Source organism: Myiozetetes cayanensis, unplaced genomic scaffold (genome assembly GCF_022539395.1).
Source record: "Myiozetetes cayanensis isolate MyiCay16 unplaced genomic scaffold, myiCay2020 scf6-25, whole genome shotgun sequence".
Lineage (NCBI taxonomy): Eukaryota > Metazoa > Chordata > Aves > Passeriformes > Tyrannidae > Myiozetetes > Myiozetetes cayanensis.
The window spans coordinates 22019528-22036181 of record NW_026087853.1 but is presented as its reverse complement, the minus strand read 5'-3'; the positions used below and the strand labels follow the sequence as shown (position 1 = coordinate 22036181).

Here is a 16654-nt window from a genome sequence, read left to right as displayed (position 1 = left end):
CAGGAAGAACAGTAAAGGGAGACAAGCTGTGATTCCTACCCTAGGGAGGCCAAAAGCCCTCCTTAGGGTTCCTTGTGTTTTGCAGTAGCTGTGGAGATAGCAGCAGGGTAGGATTGCCAGTGCTAGATAGGTATATTACTCCTACTCCTGCTCTGCTCTTCAGCCAGTCTAGCCCAGGACCATACAATCACCTCCTCCAACGCAAACCCCAGAAAGAAAACATCCAGCAGTCTAGTTAACAAATATTTACTTTTCTCCATAAAAAGAGTTTTAAAACAGGCCCCATATTTTAATGCAAAAATGTTCCTTTTACCTGTAGCCATGTGTCATAAGGAGAGCAGAGACACACCCCTTCTCTGTGCTAGCATTCTCCTCCCCTTACAGTGCATCCCTTGGCTCCTTCTGAGGAACACAACCCTCAAGAGAGCCACAAGGTACAGAAATCTGTTCTGCAGAGCTGTGCATGAAAGACAGAGCTCCCAGAAAGGCACAGAGGGCAGAAAAGGAGGCTGCCTCCTAGCCTCACACCACTGCATCCTGGACAAAGTGGAGGTTCCTCTGGCCGTTGTTTCTACAAGGCCCATGAGGCAGCATCTTCTCTTTGGGCAGTCTAGCAGCTCACCCCTTTCCCATATGAGAGTCAGGGAGGCAGAAGGAGGTCAGGAGAAGGACGGCATAGCTGTCTGCTCCTGACAGAACCCCACACCCTGAGTTCTGACGTGCTCTGTGTCCATCAGCAAAATCCAGAATTGGTCTTCCACTGTTTGAATCATATGTTGACAGCTGCTGGCTTCATATCTCCATGTCTACTATTGAGAGCTCTCCCAGATGTGCAGGTTCTTCGTCTGGCCAGATAAGGGCATGTTTTTCAGAGTCCTTCCCCAGCAGGGAGCCGCTTCATCTTCTCGCATCGAGTGAGCTCCCATCTTCCCTCCCCATGAAGTTTCAAAATCCAGCTGTGGAACTGTAATTCAGTAACACAATGTTGAGGGATGTCTCTACAAGGGCATGTCCTCCCACAGTGACGTATGCCAGCCTTAGTCACTCCCCTCTGCTTACCAGAGACCCTCTCTACCTCCTCTGTCTTGCCACCACCAGGGAGGCATGGAATGCTCTCTCCCTGTCTCACCTTTTCCAGGCTGGGTCTGTGTCCCACACTGATCAGCGTCATGCCCAGCTGAAGGCACAGATGATACAGTTCATGCTCCACCTCCTCTGTCAAGGCACTGGTGGCTTCATCTAGCACTGAAAGAAAAGTCGTAAGCCCCACAAATCCTCTCCCAGCCAGACATCTACCCTAGGCAAAAGAGCAGCAACTGCCAAGAACATTTCACTTGTTAACTGGAGTTCACCAAGAGCATCTGCAGAAGGCAAGGAGGAAAAGCCTAAGGTCTCTGGTATTCCTCTAGCACAGCTGGTGTCAGTCAACTGTGAAAGCTGTCCTTCCCCTCAAGTCCTTGATTCCATCCAAACTGCACTGTTCCCCTCATTCCTCTCCCTCAACAGCTGCCAGCCACTGCCTCGCCCCTCAGTGAGAAAGCCGAGACACGGCCTTCTCAAGGCAAGCCACATGCCAGAGTGCCAAGCTGAGCAGCAGCCAGTGCACCCTTCCAGCACACCACACGTGGAGCTCCTAGGATGGCCTGTGGCACCTTCCTGACTGTTAAGGGTAAATACTACAGATCTGGGGAAGAAAAATTCAATTTGTTTTACATCATCTCTACAGCTTTTAGTTTGCAATCCTCAGGTTCCTTTTGCCCAGACAGCACCGAGCTGTTCTGCAGGCTTCAAGGGAAAGAGAGGTACTTACCTGTGGCTGCCTGCTACTGACACTGCTCTCTTCACCCACATCCACCCTGGCCCTCATGGCAAGTCCTCCAACAGCCAGCAGAGACTAAGGAATTGGCCCCATCAGCTAATCACAGATGCTTCTGTGATCTCTCAGGACCATTTCTCCATGGGTTCTTGTCTTTCTTTGCCATGTCATGGCTAAATTTCCCATATTGCTTCCACAACCCTACAGATGTTTGTGAGCTTCAGATATGGCAGCTGCCACCACACTCCCCGGCATAAACACTTCTTTACATAGCAACTGGTGAGCATGCCATTGAACAGGTGCCATTGGACCTGGACGAAGAACATTAATCACTAATTCCCTAAGAAGACTATGTCTTATATACAGCTTCTTGATTTCCCACCCTCCACACAAACAATGAAATGTTTTCACAACTGAATCCTCTGCGTGCTATGCTGCTAAAATGATGGCTGAGGCGAAGCATGCTCCTAGTAAACAAGGGATTTCATAAGTTTCTCTGTACCAGCTTCTCTTTACACCAGAGGCCCTGCCTTTCCCCCAGCCTTTTTTTTCATAGTCAGTCACTCACCTGCATATTTTGGCTGGAGGTAGAAGAGCCGTGCAAATGAGAGTCTCTGCATCTCCCCTGGAGACAGGATGTCATACCTGCAGCAGGGTCAAGATTCAATACCTCGCACAAGAAATAGAACTTGTTTGCTGAAAATCATATGGCTTCTGATACCAGACACCAATAAGCAACTGTCCCTATATCCCTTGTGCCCTGCCTCATGCTGCTTAAAAGTGTTCCCCACTCAAAGAAATCAGCCAAATTCATGCAGACAGTGAGCTCCCTTACCAGTTCCAGTCCACCTGCTCATCCAGTCCTCCAGCCCTTGCCAGCAAATCAGTCTGCAGAGAGCACAGCAGACTTGTGAACACAGTTGCCAACCCTGTCAGCCCATGGCTCTGAGCACAACCACCCCTTTCCTGCTAGTCTCGCTTTCCCCACTTGAGCTGAAGTTGCTCCATATCCCTCCTCTTCCTGTCCCATAGACAGTCCTGCCCCAGCTACAGACAATGTCCCCACATAAATCCAGCACACAGTCATGCTGTGCTGCCACAAAAAAATCCTCCCTTCTTGCCTCACTGGCAGCATCAGGAAAGAAGGCAGCAGCACTACTGGTGACTCACCAGCCCAGCCAGCTCCAGGAATCGTACAATTCTTTCATCATCTGCAGACCCTGGGGAGAAAGCTGCACAGCATAAGCAAGGCAATGTGTGCCGACGCCACAGCTGCCCAGAGGATTTGGCGGGGCAGAAGGGAAGGATCTCCTGATACTCAGTGTAGTTGACCTGACCCCTTAATTATACCAGGTCCTGAGCTTTGGCACAGACTCGAAGACTGACCGTTCCTTAAAAATGTTAACCATGCCTGGGAGCAGCATGCCAGTAGGCAGCTGGGCTCCACAGATACACCTGACATTTGGGTCGGTCCACGGCCACAGATGGACACAGTCAGAACACAAGGATCCAGGCTTCAATTGCCAAGGCCCTGCCTACCAGTTTTGCTCTTACAGCTGAGACTGCACAGTGCAGGTGGTGGAGTCAGGGGAACAGGGCTCAGGTAACAGCCGGCAAAAGGACACTATATGGGATGAGAAAAACCTCAGGGTGAATCAGCTGTGGAGCAGAACATACACTTGAGCATCTATGGAACCTGAGTAGAAGGGCTGTGCATCTGCCATGGACATCTGAAACTGCTGAACAGCCTCAACAGTAGCTGATGGCTGTAGTTACTCTCTGCAAGATTGTGACTCCCAAGTGTTTGAAAGCACCAGATAACACTGCTGGACATCTCCAAGGTATAGCAGACCACACGTGGTCTGACTTGGGAAGAGGGCAGGGGAGAAAAAAGGATCTGTATATTCTGATCTCAACAGAATGCAAAGCCATGGAATATCATTTGAAAAAGAGAAACAATGAAAGATGGAGGTGGATGGAAAATGAGAGGAAGGCAAATGTGGCTTGCCTAAAGTCAGACTGTGCCAGACAGATCAGATGTATCCCAACAGCAACATGTATCACATCTAGCACAGCAGGTAGAGCATGGCCAGCTTATTCTTATTGTACTAAGACAGTAAGTTCTTATCAAGTGAGTATGTTCCCTTCCAGAAGGGAGGGTACACAGAGTTGACCTTAACATACAGTAAGGTAAATCTTGTAGGGAAAACCAGAGCAACAAAAGCAAAATAGATGAGTGTTCCTGATGGGCCATGGCAGGGAAGAAGCTACACTGGGTACAGGACAGTGAGCTGACACCACAGGGTTGGTTAATTGCTGTAATGAATTTCCACATACCTGAAACTGGATAGATCTCCTTAAGGGGATAGATCACCTGTTTAACAGAGCAAAATAAACCATGTCAAGGGAGCTGGACACAGTCCTTCAGAGATGCAAGGGGGGTGGCATGAACTCAGGAACAAGGGAAAGAGCAGCCACAGGCATCCTCCCTCTTGCAAGCCTGTCTGCACCATATAGGTTCACAGGGCATGACCTCAGCTGGGAGCAGAGCTGAGGCCAGAGTAGAGACAGTCCCTGGGCTCACCTGCTCACGCAGGCTTCCGTCAGTGAAGAAGGGCCGCTGTGGTAGGAACACCACTCCCCGGGGGCCAAAGCAGGTCAGCATCTTGATGCTCCCTGCACAGAGACACACTCATGTCAAGCCTGCAGTACCAGACAGCAACTCCCCACTTCCCCCTGTGTAGTCCTGTCCCATGAAGTAGCCAACAAATCCCCACAAAAGTGTGTTTGCAACACAGGGCAAAGCAATGAGAGCCACAGAATGTGATAGACAGGTGGCTCCAATCGGTGGACCAGTGACACATTCACCATCACAAGGTGGCACTGGCCTCACAAGACCACCTTCCAAACTCTGGGTAGCCTTGGCTGAGAAAGAGAAGGCTGCAGCATATAGCAGTCCTTACCCCGCGTGCTCTCCCAGAGTCCTCCGAGGACCCTTAGGAGAGATGTCTTCCCTGTACCAGTGTTTCCCACAATCATCACACTGTTTCCTTGTGAGATCCTGAGGCTCAAGTCCTTGATGAGCAGCTTGCCAGAGGACGGCACCGAAAGTGTCACTTGGTCCAGAAGGAAAGCTGTGTCCCTTGGCACTGGGTCCTCCCCAAAATGGCTGCTGGGCCACCACCAAGACAAAGGAGGAGAGATCTGGGAGTAAGTGACCATGCTGAGATTGTCAAAGATCAGGCACCTTAGACCTCCTGTGTCTCTGTGACAGAAGCCTTGCCCCACGCACCCCAGGAACGACAAATCAGTGAGCACTGCCTGCTACAACCGTGTGCAACAGACTGTGATACCAAGGGCCAGCTCCACCCCACAGCAAGCCCCACACTCTGGCACATAAGCTGCAAGCCAGACAGTTGCTGAGAGAAGACTCACCCGTCCAAATCCCAGCTGGTTTTGGCTTCTGAGTAGTTACCATTTTTTTTCCTGCCAAGGCTCAGCAAGGTCTCCTGCAGTTCACCAATCCTAGACAAATATGAATGCCACGGACAACTCCAGCAGCCTCCTCACAATATACAGATGTGCCCATGTTTGCACACAAGCAACTTTTTCTTATTTTTTTAGCACAGATGTGGGCAGAGTCTTGTCCTGCACTTCCCTTTCTCCCAGAGATGTGCCGACAGGGAAGCTCACCTGTGTGTGTAGCCAGCTACATCAGTCACAGTGCTGGAGAGATCTATGAGCTGGCTGAAGCAGCCAATGAGGTAGATGGAAACAAAGGCATTCTGGAGAGAAATCACATGCCAGAGTAAGGGTCAGTGCTGAGATGGGGTGCTGTCCCTTACTTCATGACTGCAAGGAGGCAGCCAAGGAGTCCACACATTTGGCCACGTCAGCTGACTTTGCAAGATCAATGAGAGGTTGTGAAGTCTTCCAGGGCGGTGGGAGTGAAGGAGAAGATGACCACATTTGAAGGGAACTGGGCTTCCCTGCTTAGTGCAGTTTTTTTCCAGGTGGACACATGTCCCCCTGCCACCCAGGGATGGTGTTTGCAGAGTGCCTGCTGGCCAGCCCAGGGTCCAGCACACTTGCCCTAAGTCATGCAGATCCATGCCACCAGCACCGTATATGGCTCAGAGCACGGTGTCTCAGCCTGCAGTGTTCACTTAACTATTTTTAGCTCTGCATTCTCTATCAGAAGCCAGTTCTGAGTATCTGGTAACGAGTCAGGTCAGGAAGGCAAATGCAAGCCAGCTCAGCCTCACTGATGGCTGTGGTCACCACAGGTAGACCTGTAGCACTGAGTAGACCCCAATCCTCCAGCACTGCTGAAAGCCAGAGACTTTCTGACCTCATTAATTTTTTAGATACACAGGTCTGAGCTAGGAAACACTTATGTAGATATGACCTTGACAGCTCTCACTCTCAAGTTAATCATATACCAGCTGGCTATGAGCTCCCATTTCCATGACACCATGGCTAGGGACAGTCTAACCTGAACATCAAGGGCTGCAAGATTATCCAGCCCCAGGCCACCAGCCCCATATGAAACCTCCATCCTCAGTGTCTGCTCACCATCCACAACAAAGTCTGGGATATAAACCTTAGCTCACCTTACTGACGAGGGCACTGAGCTCTGTTGGACTCAGGTCACCGTAGACCCCAGAAAAAATGGGAATGGCAATGACCACGTAGCTCAGGATGCTACCCAGATAGTCAAAGGTGTTGATTCCAACTGGGCAGAAACACATTGAGAGAAGATAAAGAGTTAGAGTGGGAACCTCTGTCCCAGCCACGCTCAAATGTGGCCCATGAGCCCAGCCAGAGGAAGACACATGTTCTTGTCTCAGTCCTTATGGTGCACCAGAGCAGAAGAACCCATTTCACAGGACAGCACAAGCACTAGGGTGAAAATTCATTTGCCAAGCAAAGAGCACTTTGGAGCAGACTCCTGAACAGAGAAACATCATCCAGACATATAGCTCAGGAACCACCATGGGGCAAAAGTCACTTTGCCTGCTTGTTTCTATGCTGACTCACAATAAACAGGAGAGATAGCAAAAAAGGAGCTCTGGATTGAGACAGTTTTCCATGAAGTGTATCTTGGAGCACATAACAGGCAGAAAGACTTAAGACCTCAAATTCCCACAGACGTCTCTGTTCAGGACTCTCCCTCCCACACATTGCTCAGAAGCTCACTATGCTTCTGCGATGAGGAAGAGCTGTCTTTATAGCAGTCATTTAAAGCCAAAACCTGGACTTACTGACAATGGGAGAAGGGAGATTTTTCAGAGGACAACTATGCTTAAGGGACAGGCTCTATGGGAAAGAAGTTTCCACAGCTTCCAACCACATATACCATCTTCTCCTTCCCCAAAGCTTAAGCCTTGCCCTCTTTTCCTGGCCTCTGAATACCTGCCCCACAGAAAGCCAGATTCCTGGGTTCTCCACAGCTCTGCCTCTTTATGAGGCTTTTACACAATAGGATTCCCATTTAGCACTGCAGAGGCACTCTCTGTTCATCCTCAGGGATTTCATGCACCTTCAAGAGGCGGGAGATGAAAACACAGCACCCACCCAAACGCTCTACCAGTAGAGTTCCCAAGCCTGTGAGCCACCACAGTGGAGCTACCCACACACACCCCACTTCAGCCTCCAAACTCCTCACTCACTGTATAGCCACAGCTCCTTGCCTATCAGCTCTCTCTGGGTCTGCAGCAGGCTCTGCAGCCTCCGGTCCGTGCGCATGTGCTCCACTCGCCCGGCCCTGTAAAATAAGATTGCATCAGACATCCCAGGACCCACTGGCTTTAAAACTGAGGCTTGGAACAAGTCTAGTACCTTCACTTTTAAGTAACAAGCTCTTCACTGAGCAGGAACCGAACAGCCAAGAGCAACTTTCTGAAGAGCATCATCAAGAAACTGGCTGAAACAAGCAGTCTTGCAAACCTCTCCCAGAGCCTGTGGATGCTGCTATTGCAAACAGGAGGAGGGTCACTGTCTGCAAGGCCCCAGCCTGGAGCAATGCACACCCAAGGTCAAACACATTTCCCAAGCAGAGCCTGGGTGGAAGAGTGGGACGGCACTGCTACACAGCTGGAGCCAGATAGGACAGGACAGGGGAGTCCAGGAGGTGATAATAAGCCCACACAGCCTACATGGCCAGTAGCCCTAGTTCACCTCTTCCTATTTCCTACTCCACAGGAGTGGTCAAAGACAAGCCCTGAGCAGTGCAGCCCCCAGTGTGAGTGACCCTAGCCCCACAACTCCCCCTTTTCCAGGGCTATCTCCATCGGGTCACCCACCACCCAATTTTGTGGTGATGCTCCCGTGGCCAGGCTGAGCCAGTAGCACAAGAGGGCACGGGCTTAAGCTCTGTCAGGGGAGGTTTAGGTTGGATATTAGAAAGAAGTTCTTTACAGAGAGAGTGATCAGGCATTTGGAATGGCCTGCCCAGAGAGGTGGTGGATTCACCATCCCTGGAAGTTTTTAAGACGAGGCTGGATGTGGCACTGAGTGCCATGATCTACTAATCACAGTGGGGTTGGATGAAGGGTTGAACTTGATGATCTCGGAGGTCTCTTCCAACCCAGTTAATTCTATGATTCTATGATAAGGAGACATCTCAGCTCTAAACCACCACCTTCAGCAAGCATAGCAGCTCCTTCTGCTGTTTCACAAGGGCTGGGCTGCCCTCAGGTGGCAAAATGCAGAGCTCCACATCTCACTCTAGAGATAGAGCCATGGCAGCTATTGCCGCTGACAACTAACACAGGCTTGTGCCCAGTACATACCCACATTCCCATCACAGTCCATGCAACAGAAGGGCCTGAGTAGATAAGGCCAGAAGCTGCACAAAAACATCTAAATTAAGATTTTTTTAAGTCTCATTTCTAAAGATTCTCAGCTCTTAGAAAAGTACATTTTCTTTCTCAAAAATGCATCTGGCTAGAATTCAGTCTGGTTTTTTTGTCCTACAACCCAGTTCAGGTAACTAGTGAACTACTGACAGCAATCTCTGCTGTCCAGGTATTCGGAAAGGACAAAACCTTGGACACAAGGAGTTAAAGGCAAGTAAGGTACCAAGGACCAGAGCTATTATTTCTGTTGCAGAGGAAGAGAGATTGCTGAATTGGTTTCCTCGTTTCCTTCCACTCACTTCACTTTTAAAGTAAGTTTGCCAAAGGCTTAGAAACAAAAAAAGTAAAAAAGGGACAGTGCTCAGCTTTTGTTTCTTCCTTTACCAAAACAATGGTCAGGCAGGTGCAAGAGGACAAGGTCTAGCAGAGAAGTTGAGCAATCAAAACCAGCCACTCGCTTCATGCTCCTCCTCTTGCAGGACTCTAAGAATGCAACCTTCTAAAAAATTCCTTCATTTTTAATTAAGATGAATACCACGAAAATGCCTGGTTTTGTGCAGTTCAATTTAATTCTAGTTTGCCACGAAGTCAACCTTTTCTACTAACATGCTGTACTCAAGTAAGACACTCTGTTTTCTGGTATAATTCACTTTCCATTTTCTACTTAGTAATAGAATAAAAAATTTCAAAACTATGAGGAAAACTACTGCAGCTTAAATAAGGGTATTCAATTAGAGCATCTTCTCCATTATAAGAATTCTAATTAACCAGCAGGAATCAACCAGTCCACAAAGAGATAACTGAAACTTGCCAATGCAAACCAAGATTGATATCAGTTATTTAATTCAGTTTCATACCTGTCAATATAAATCTTTATGAAAGCAGTGATTTTGAATCAAACCACTTTGGAGAAAGCACCACAACCCTTGAAATGCCCAGTCATTACAGCGTGAAGGAGACAAATATAGATCAAAGGCAGGGAAGACCAGAGAGACTACAGCCACTGCTTGCTTAAATTCCTGGAAGAAGCGCAATTTCGCAACACACAGGGCAAGGGCAGACTCGTGACATGAGAGAATCAACAACCTCCTGGCACCCCAAAACAGGCTACAGCAAAATCATGGCTCTTTTCCTGGGTTCTCAAGATTTCTGTGAACAAACCAGCAGCTCAGCAGACTTCAGGGCACCACTAAACAAGGAGGTGCTGCTGGGCTCCCAGTTGTGTGCTCAGCTCTGGGGTAAATGGCACTGAGCAAATTCAAAGCAGCAGTACAGCACAGGGAGGGTCAGAGCATAGACTGATCAAGAGGAGCAAGCAGAGGTAAGCTGGCCAGGCAGCAGCTAGCACACCCGCAGAAGAAATGCAGGTTAGTAACAGCAGGATGTTAGCAATATGTAACAAGTTCCCAGAGGAACAAGATGCAATAAGACTTAGAGCAATCTTCCAGGTTAAGGACCTGGCAAAACATCAGCAATTGTCTCTAAGCCAGCACCAAATCTGTATCTGGCCTCTGGGGACGTTAGAAGGGAGGCAGAGGAAAAATAATTGTCTCCAGTTTTTGTGGATTATTTCTGCAGATGATGCACAGAATGCAAAGAACACCATCTCAGGGCTGTAAGACGCTGCAATGGAAAGGAAGGGACAGAAAGCTCTGGCTGCAGCAACAGGACTTGGGCTCCTGTGGATACGTGAATACAACAAAGATGCCCTGAACTGGGATGATCCTTATGAGGATATAAAGAAATGAACACTACTGACCTGTAGAAAGCAGCTGGTTCTGCATGGACACGAATCTGCATGTGCTTGAACCTGGACAACCAAGAAAAACATAATAATTGTACACAAATGCTCAGTGAATTACGTAGTCAAAACCCTTGTTAGAGGAAACTCGTCTTACATTTGTCAGAGCACTGATCTGAGGCAGTTCCTGACAGAAACGCTCAATAGGCTCAAAAAGGCACCAGAGACCAAGGCTTAGCACATGGTGACATCATTCTGGACCAGCTCAATGGTGCATTTGTTTGGTATCCTGCTCTCTGTGCACAATGTCTTAGCCCTTGGGCCTCCTGTTTGCTTCTAGTCCGGTATCTACACCATACAGAATCATCACAGCCAACTGCCCTGGTCTAGGCTCCCTGTGCCACACCAGCTTCTGCTGCTGTCCTTGGATACCCTGAGCGCCGGGGAAAGTTGCAAAGCCCCTGCCACACACCCAGCCAACCCTGCAAAGGAAGGGGGGTAGGTGAGTTACAGAGCATATGGAACGACTGTGATGTTTCAGGAATTTAATGAAAGTGGTGGTGAAGCAGACACCTGATTTCTGCCAGTATATGCAATTCACTGAACTTGCATCTACACCCGGTGAAGCTCCATGTGCAGTTTTCTTCAACACACCCCTAGCAGAGGCACCAGCAATGACCAGGCAAACAGCCTGAAGACTGTGCTGGGAGACTGAACCAAGGGCACTGCCTGCCGTGACAAAGGGCAGTGTCCATCAGCACATGGATGCTGGGGCACAACTGCACAGGTAGGTTTCTTTGAGTTGGGGAAAAGTCACAGACAAGAGAAGTAGCTGCATACATAGCACTGAATGGGGACAGCAATGTAGCTTTCACAGGAGCTGCCAAGAAACAGTGAAAATACTGCTCAGCTGTGACTCACCTGAAATCGCCCTCCAGTTTTTCCTGTTGCACAAGTTTAGACACAATTGGGCTCATCAATACTTTGTTTGCAATCGTCCCAATGACAAAATACCCAAAGATGCTCACTGGGCCTAGCCAGCCTGTGCTACAGAGAAGGAGAAAGAGAGGTCAGCTAATAATCCAAGCAAAAGGACATTCCTGCATCATTGGGCTCAAGCCACCAGAGACCTCAGCTGTGACCTCTCTCAGCTTTCATAGAGGTTTGTAAGCTAACACTGCACACCCCAACGTCCCCAAGGCAGAATTCCCATTGGAGTGCAGAGACCACTCACCTGTGTGTACAAACATCCATCTGGTGAGTTGTAACATGCGTGCCAGACTTCAAAAAAGAACATAGGATAGAGGCAGGAAAGCACAGCCAGGATGCATCCTTACCTGTGAAAGCACTGGTATGTGTAGTAGGCCAGTGTGAAAGGTGAGATGACGAGCTTGCTGGCCATGGAGCTGAGCTGCCTGCAGAACCTCTCCACATCCTGGCTGATGCGTTGGTCCCTGCTCAACACAAAGAGCCACGGACACTGTTAAAGCCTAGATGCAAGAACCAGTACTAAACCCCTAAAAGGGAGCAAGCCAGACTGTTTCACTGTGTGAACTTAGGACAGGGTGAGGTGAACAACCCTATGTGGGAGGGACCTGCAGCTGTGACTCCTGCTGCCCCATAGGAGACCACTTCCATGGCCCACCAGGACCAAACTAAGGGCCTCCCTGGTACCCAGGAAGAACAGCTCTTGCTGTTACTTTTATCCTGTTCTTGTATTAATCCTTTGTTTCACTTTCAACAACATTGCTCAACTCTGTGCTAACGGTCTCTGCATCCTCGTCCTTTACTGCTCTCCTGGAACAACCCCCAAACTACAAGACACTGCCGACTATCCCCCAGACCTTCAGTACTGGTCCTGCATCTCAGGCATCAGAGCCAGCAGGACCACCTGTGGCACAGGCCAGGCCTTTGTCAACTGTTGCCTATTTGCAAACACTTTCATCAAAGCCACAGTTCCACAGTAAATGGTCCCTTTGCTGTAAGGAAGACAGTGCTTCCACTTGCCCTAGCTCACAGGAGCAAGCAGCAGTACACCAAGCCTTCTCACCTCACTGGCAGCAGGCACATGGGTGACAGACCTTCAAGTCCCACCTACCGTACTGCTGAGCAGGAGTTGCACCTGGGGCAACTAGAAGAATTTCAGCATATTTATTTCCTTGGCATCTCATCTGTCCAGAGTACATGGACAAGGACTTCAGCCTACTGTGCTATGCCCAAGTGGAAAGAACATGACTGCGGATGTTGGAGACCAGAATAAAGAGTGAGGCTGGACCCCTGGTTATTCTCAGTACAGATACAACCACAATGACTTTCATCTCAAATCTTCTGCAGCCCTGGAACAGCAATGGATGTAGGTTTGGGGCCCTGACTGACCTCACAGTCATAATTTTTTCCTTCTCCTCAGACTGCAATTGTTCCCATAAAGTTGTAATTTAAGTTGTGCTACAGACTCACTGGGAGGCTATTTCTTTTTACGAGCTATTAAGCAACATGTAATGAAAACACATAAACATCAATTCAAATGCCCTGCTAGGTGCTGCAAGTGTTTGTATGGCACTTAGAACCCACTCTTCATTCCTTTGAGATGGATAACTCCATGCATCTAACACTCAGCTTGGTTTGCACTGCATAATGGGAGGTCTCTTTTACCCTTCTATTTCATTCTCTCTAAGGTGCAGAGAAAAAATTCTCATCAAGAAATTGCAAGATGAAGAGAATTTTTGCAGTGGCACCAAAAAGACACTAAACAATAAGATTGCATGTTGGAGCAGAAGCAAGGTAGTAATGAGAAATACTCCGCAGTAATCCCACACATTTGCTCTGCTAAGGTCAGGAGAGCTGGCTCTACTGCTGCAGAGCAGAGTGACCCAGTTATCTCCTGCATTTCATTGCACAGTGTGAACACTAGTTAAAAATAAACTTGAGTAGAATAATCATGGGGTGAGGGGCCTCTGTCCTCCACTTCCCTGCACCCCCAAGGAAAAAGACAGGCTTGCAGGAGCTTCTGGCTATGGTCAATGTGCTACACTGCCTGGGAAGCACTGCATGCCTTGGTGCATGGATTTTCAACCTCTCCTTTCAACTCCACTACCACTGCAAAACTCTATCAGAAATGAACGTTCAACGATGGTGGGAGTAAACCCGAGAGAGGTTGGAAAGTGCCTCAGCATGATGATGATCAGCTCCTGCCAAGCACATAGGGCTGTTTGACCCAAGCCAAGCCCTCTGTCCTTGCTTGCTGCTCCCCCTGCATACAGTGAGTTGCTCTTACTCAGGTCATCTCCTAGCACTGGGACAGCAGAAGCAGTCAGGGAATGGGTCTGGCTGAAAAGCGATAGACAAAAAACATCTGGGACACCCAGAGCATGCCTCCTTGTAGCAGCCACACAGACCACCACGCTGTGCAACAAAAGGGTGAGGACAGGCAGCCAGGACCACCAGGCAGCAGAAGCACACAGGATGCTTCAATTCCTTGAGGTCACCACTATTAACAAGAGTTAGGAGTCCCTGAAAGACAGCCATTTCTCCCCGGGACCCTGGGCTCGGTCTCCTCTGGTGCAACCAATGTGGGAGATGGCACCAGTGCAGTGACTAGACCAGAGGTGCCCCCTCCATGGGAGTAAAGCTTGGACTCTCAAAACACCTGTTTGGAAAACATTATCCCTTGATTTCTTGTTTTTCAGCAAGTATTTAATAATAACTTCTTTAAATTCTGAAGGGGGGAGAAGAGCCTCTACCCTGAGATTGGCTCAGTTGATTAGAGCATGGTGCTATTAACACCATGGGTTCGATTCCTGCACGAGCCCTTCGCTTAAGAGTTGACTCTTAAGTGATCCTTGTGTGTCCCTTCTACCTCAGAATATTCTGATTCTGCAACTTCTCACATGATGTCTAATATCGGATCTTTAGTTCTTCAAACTGCATTAACTACAACAGCAGTGCCCTGTGTGCAAGGACAGGCTGGAAGGCCAAGGTCCACATGCAGTTGTGAGGAAGGGAGGTGTTCGGCCTTCACTGCACAGCCCAGGAAGATCAGCAGGAGAGTGCACAAAGCAAACTGGAGAGGGACCTCAGCCAGGGTGGGCTGAGATAAGCAGGGAGGGACTGAATGCTCCTCCCTCTCTCATATTTCAAGTCAGCCCTGACATTTCCTTCCCAGGAACAGGAAAAGGGAAATGCAGCCCTCATACAGTGCAAAACAAAGCCCTTCCTGGACATGACTCCCACAGATTATCAAAACCACTAAAAACCCAACTGAATAGAACTGTGTTCAGCTGCATACTCTGGTGGTTGAAGTTCAAACAGAACAGGGACTGTCCTAAAGCTCTGGGTGTGTGAAGGCAAGGAAGGCACTGCCCTCTGACTTCAGCCAGGCGCTTTGCAACGTCACATTGAGTGCCAAGGGTTGAGTTTGCAGACAGCATGTTTTATATTAGAAGTAGATGCCTGTTCTGATTGATATCCATATTCCTCTCAACTGAAACGTTCTACCCCTAAAACCATCATGACCAGCACAGGAGTTCCCAGCAACAGGTACCACCAGAGCAGAAGAGGGTATTTGTGCCTAAATGGTAAAAGCTTCTAGGGCTCAAGCCCCTACCCAGAGACACAGAGAAGCCAGGAAAAGGTGCACAGCAGCCCAGAAGCCAAGCAAGATACTGAAAGAAGCCGCAGGCAGCCTACGGATTATCGATGTCCTCACGCAGCACGTGCAGGTCGTAGTAGACCTGGCCTTGGAAGTAGCAGCTGTGGAGGTATTCAGTGAGGGATTGCCTCCAGTTCACGTACATCATGTTGCAGATAAACTGGTCGAAGCTTTTTAGCTGGAATGAGGGCAAAGAGAAAGACAGGAGAGATAAGTGCAAAGAACAAGCATTTCCCAAAATGAAATAAAAACTATCAGTTTGTACTAGTGATCCATCTCACACATAGCTACCTAACTGGGCATGGGCAGACTTAGATCCTTTGTAACCAGGATAATGATGGGAGCCAAGGGGAACTTTCCCTTCCTCTCCCAAGACGTGTTGAGCCTCTGGTCTTACCGTGGAGTTCACTATGATCAAAGTCACGGCAACGGCAGTCAGTGTTTTGAACCCGGAGAAATCCTTGTTCCCTAGGATCTCATAGTACTGGCTGGGGATGACGCCGACCTGGTAAATAACCAGTTGCTCTGAAGGAGGGAGGCAAGCACGGGAAGGAATTGAAGGACGGAGGTGACAAGGCCAAGCGGGGGAACACGGGGAGCAGCCCCCCTCCCCAGCACCCCGCCTCACCCAGCAAGGCGACACCGAGCAGCGTCAGGAACATGAGGGCACTCGCGGAGGGCCACCCGGGGAAGAGCACAGCCAGCAGCCGCAGGAACCGCCGCAGGAACAGCCCGTCCAGCCGGGGGGCAGCCCTGCAACGGAGGGACACGCGGGGGCCGGCAGTGAGCTCGAGGGTACCCACCCACCCACCTCCCCTCCGCCGCCTCCCGCCTGGCCGCAGAGGCGCCCCGGCCCGGCCCGGCCCGGCCCGGCCTGTCCTGTCCTGTCCTGTCCTGTCCCCCCTCACCGGCGGCCGGCCCCGCCGCCCCCTGCGCTGCCGCTGCCTCCCGCCATGGGACCCGCCGGACCGCCCGGGCGAGCGCCGCCCCCGCGGGCGCTACTCGGCAATATCCATCACCTCTCCTCGCCCGGCATCGGCCCCGCCCGGGGGCGGCCCCGCCGACACCGCCGCGCGCTTCCGCCGTCACCGCGGAGATCCCGCCCGCCAGCACCGCCCCCCGCGCCAGGCCGCGGGAGCGCCCCCTGGCGGGCCGCCGCCCTCACCGCTGGCACAGCGCCCCCTGGCGGCGGCGTGTGAGCCTATGCGGGGAGGGCGCGGTGCGGGGGCCCCGGGCAGAGGGACCTGGCGGGGGATGCCGGGGCTGTGGGTGCGCTCCAGCCCCGCACCTCCACCCCGCCCGCCCGCTCACACAGCCGGCATGGGGCTGCCGGGAGGCTCCAGGGACGAGCCACAGGCAGCAGGGCCGCAGAAACCAGGCACTAACCCCTCTTCCCCTGAGGAAGGAGCTGGGCAGGCGCGGTCTGCTCCGTCTGGGGATCCCAGAGGCTGAGGGACGGTTCCCGTGGGCAGCGGGTACTGTCCACCTGTCACAGGGGGCACAAGAAAGAAGGACCAGCACTAGTTCTGCGTGTTTGGCTTATTTTGGGGTCGGCAGTGAAGTTTCAGGTTGCTTGGAAAGGACACACA

At 50.4% G+C, this 16654-nt stretch overlaps 2 protein-coding genes across 6 annotated transcripts in view; one reads left to right on the top strand and one right to left on the bottom strand.

The window, feature by feature from the left end:
- Positions 1 to 16654, top strand: part of LIN52 (lin-52 DREAM MuvB core complex component) — a 249553-nt gene that overhangs the window by 120856 nt on the left and 112043 nt on the right. The gene's annotated exons all lie outside the window — the stretch shown is intronic.
- ABCD4 (ATP binding cassette subfamily D member 4) lies at positions 231 to 16163 on the bottom strand. Of its 5 annotated transcripts, none has more exons than XM_050336315.1 (19): positions 16085 to 16163; positions 15694 to 15818; positions 15463 to 15590; positions 15104 to 15243; positions 11755 to 11871; positions 11339 to 11464; positions 10436 to 10486; positions 7489 to 7583; positions 6430 to 6551; positions 5510 to 5601; positions 5252 to 5341; positions 4780 to 4988; positions 4401 to 4492; positions 4154 to 4190; positions 2987 to 3036; positions 2652 to 2704; positions 2385 to 2461; positions 1130 to 1245; positions 231 to 964 (listed from the first exon to the last, which is right to left on the bottom strand). In XM_050336315.1, the coding sequence occupies exons 1-19, from the start codon at positions 16099 to 16101 to the stop codon at positions 869 to 871; spliced, it is 1833 nt and encodes a 610-aa protein (XP_050192272.1). In that variant the 5' UTR covers positions 16102 to 16163; the 3' UTR covers positions 231 to 868. The 5 variants fall into 5 exon arrangements, with proteins under 5 accessions (XP_050192272.1, XP_050192275.1, XP_050192269.1 ...); XM_050336318.1 differs by having other exon boundaries at positions 2987 to 3048; positions 15463 to 15570; positions 16085 to 16100; XM_050336312.1 differs by lacking the exon at positions 16085 to 16163 and adding an exon at positions 15974 to 16077 and having other exon boundaries at positions 2987 to 3048.

Excerpts from the sequence above, each read along its gene's own strand:
- ABCD4 (XM_050336312.1), bottom strand. The coding sequence starts at position 16,020 with ATGGCGGGAGGCAGCGGCAGCGCAGGGGGCGGCGGGGCCGGCCGCCG. Across the intron at positions 15,244-15,462 it reads TGATCATAGTGAACTCCACG|CTAAAAAGCTTCGACCAGTT; the intron begins GTAAGACCAGAG and ends CCCTCATTCCAG. Across the intron at positions 4,493-4,779 it reads ACTCTGGGAGAGCACGCGGG|GGAGCATCAAGATGCTGACC; the intron begins GTAAGGACTGCT and ends GTCTCTGTGCAG.